Below are 1823 nucleotides of genomic sequence, written 5' to 3' on the forward strand. Positions count from 1 at the left end.
GCCGCCGCCGCCACCGACCGCGCCTCTCCCCTACGCCGCTCTGAGAGCGCGGTGCAGGGGGCGAGCCCCCGCGGCGCAGCCTCACCGCAGTGCACTGCGCTCTCCGCGCCCCTGACGATTAGTGAGGAGGTGGTGTTGCACAGCATGGAGCTCGGCGAGCGTTTAGCGAGCCCCTCAGCTAGTTCTCGCATAAGCTGGCCAGCGAGCGGCTCCACAAGTCCAATGTGCAATGACCCAGCGGCAGAAAAATGAATCCCGCGCAAACACTCTGTTGGTAACCTCAGATACACAGGGAGACGGCTTAGCACCGCACATCCTCCCGTAAAATCCCTGTGTGTACGATCCGCCGACGTGGTGTCACCGCGCCGCCCGCATAGTACAGGCTTGCCCTCACACCGCCAAGCTGAGACACACCCGCCTCGCCGCCATCGGCGCTACGGCCTCCCACGCGTCCAGCGCCGGATCGTACCGCTCCACCGAGCTCAGCCATCGTAAGCTCGCCGGGTGCCAGTCAGCGACGTCTCGGTCCCTGCTAAGCCCGCCCACAACGTACAACTTGCCATCGAGCACCGCCACGCCGTGATTGGACCGCCCCGCCGCTACTGGCGCCACCGCCTCCCACGAATTTGCTGCCGGGTCGTACCGCTCTACCGAGCTGAGGATGTCACCGCCAAAGACTCCGCCATCGCCTCCCACAGCGTACAGCTTGCTGTTGAGCACAGCTACGGTGTGATCGGACCGCGCCTCCGCCATCGGCGCGACCTCCTCCCACGCGTTCGTAGCGGGATCGTATCGCTCCACACAGCGACCGGCATAGAACCCGCCCACAGCATACAGCTTGCCTTCGAGCACCGCCAAGCTGAATAAATCCCGAGATCTCACCATCGGAGCCACCTCCTCCCAAGCGTTCGTCGCCGGATCGTACCGCTCGACCGAGTTCAGGTTCTCCTGCCCGTCGACATTCTCGCCTCCCGCAGCGTAGAGCTTGCCGTCGAGCACCGCCATGGCGTGATTTTCGCGTGGCGTTGCCATCGGCGCCACGACATCCCAGGCTTTCGTAGCCAGGTCATACCGCTCCACCAGGTTCGTACTTGCGTTGTCAGCATCCATGCCGCCCACCGCGTAGAGCTTTCCGTCGAGGATGTCCAGGCGCAGACGGTGACACTCCCGTGTCGTCGGCATTGGCGCCACAGCCTCCCTTTCCCACACATTCTCAGCCGGGTCGTACCGCTCCATCGAGCTGATGTCTTCGCCGACCACAAGCAAGCGCAGCCTCCTTCCAGCCGCGAGCGTCTCCTTCCAGCCGCAGCGCCACGCGCGGCACGTCCCCTTGGCGGCGTGCTCCTTAGTCGGCAGCTGGGCGAGGATGTGCGGGGCGAGGTCCGGCGAGAGGAGGACGTCGGAGAGCACCCACTCGGGCTGCTCCACGAGCCGTGCGGCGTGCTCCTCCGCCACGCGCAGGGCGGCGGCGCTCCAGAGAGGCGCCTGCTCGTCGATGAAGGCGCACAGCTGCTGCGGCGAGAGGCCCGAGAGGCGGGCGCCGATGCGGTGGGAGGCCATGGAGGAGGCGCAATAGCAGGCCCCGCGGGGGGGGGGCGCGTAATTCTCAAGGCCGGGACGGACGCGCGCAAATTTGGCGAAATTACTCACCCACCGCCCCGATCCCCCCGCCCCCTTGCTCCCCTCCCCCCCTCGGGAGGGCCGAAGAGAGGCGCCCGTGGGGACCCCGCATTCCCTTCCCCCCTCGGAGGGCCGGACTGAGGCGTCGAGGGCCCCGCCCTAACGTGTAACGGACAACTTCCCACTTTCGTCCCCGAGCGAGC

The 1823-nt window shown here is 66.8% G+C and overlaps 1 protein-coding gene across 1 annotated transcript; it reads right to left on the reverse strand.

Moving 5' to 3' along the window:
• Positions 1-178: 178 nt before the first annotated feature.
• Positions 179-1560, reverse strand: EMIHUDRAFT_248641 (hypothetical protein; the record flags this gene model as incomplete). Its single annotated transcript, XM_005762253.1, has 2 exons — positions 179-266; positions 1325-1560. The coding sequence occupies 2 exons, from the start codon at positions 1558-1560 to the stop codon at positions 179-181; spliced, it is 324 nt and encodes a 107-aa protein (XP_005762310.1).
• Between the last annotated feature and the right edge of the window lie 263 nt (positions 1561-1823).

Source organism: Emiliania huxleyi (genome assembly GCF_000372725.1).
Source record: "Emiliania huxleyi CCMP1516 unplaced genomic scaffold EMIHUscaffold_689, whole genome shotgun sequence".
Taxonomy (NCBI): domain Eukaryota; phylum Haptophyta; order Isochrysidales; family Noelaerhabdaceae; genus Emiliania; species Emiliania huxleyi.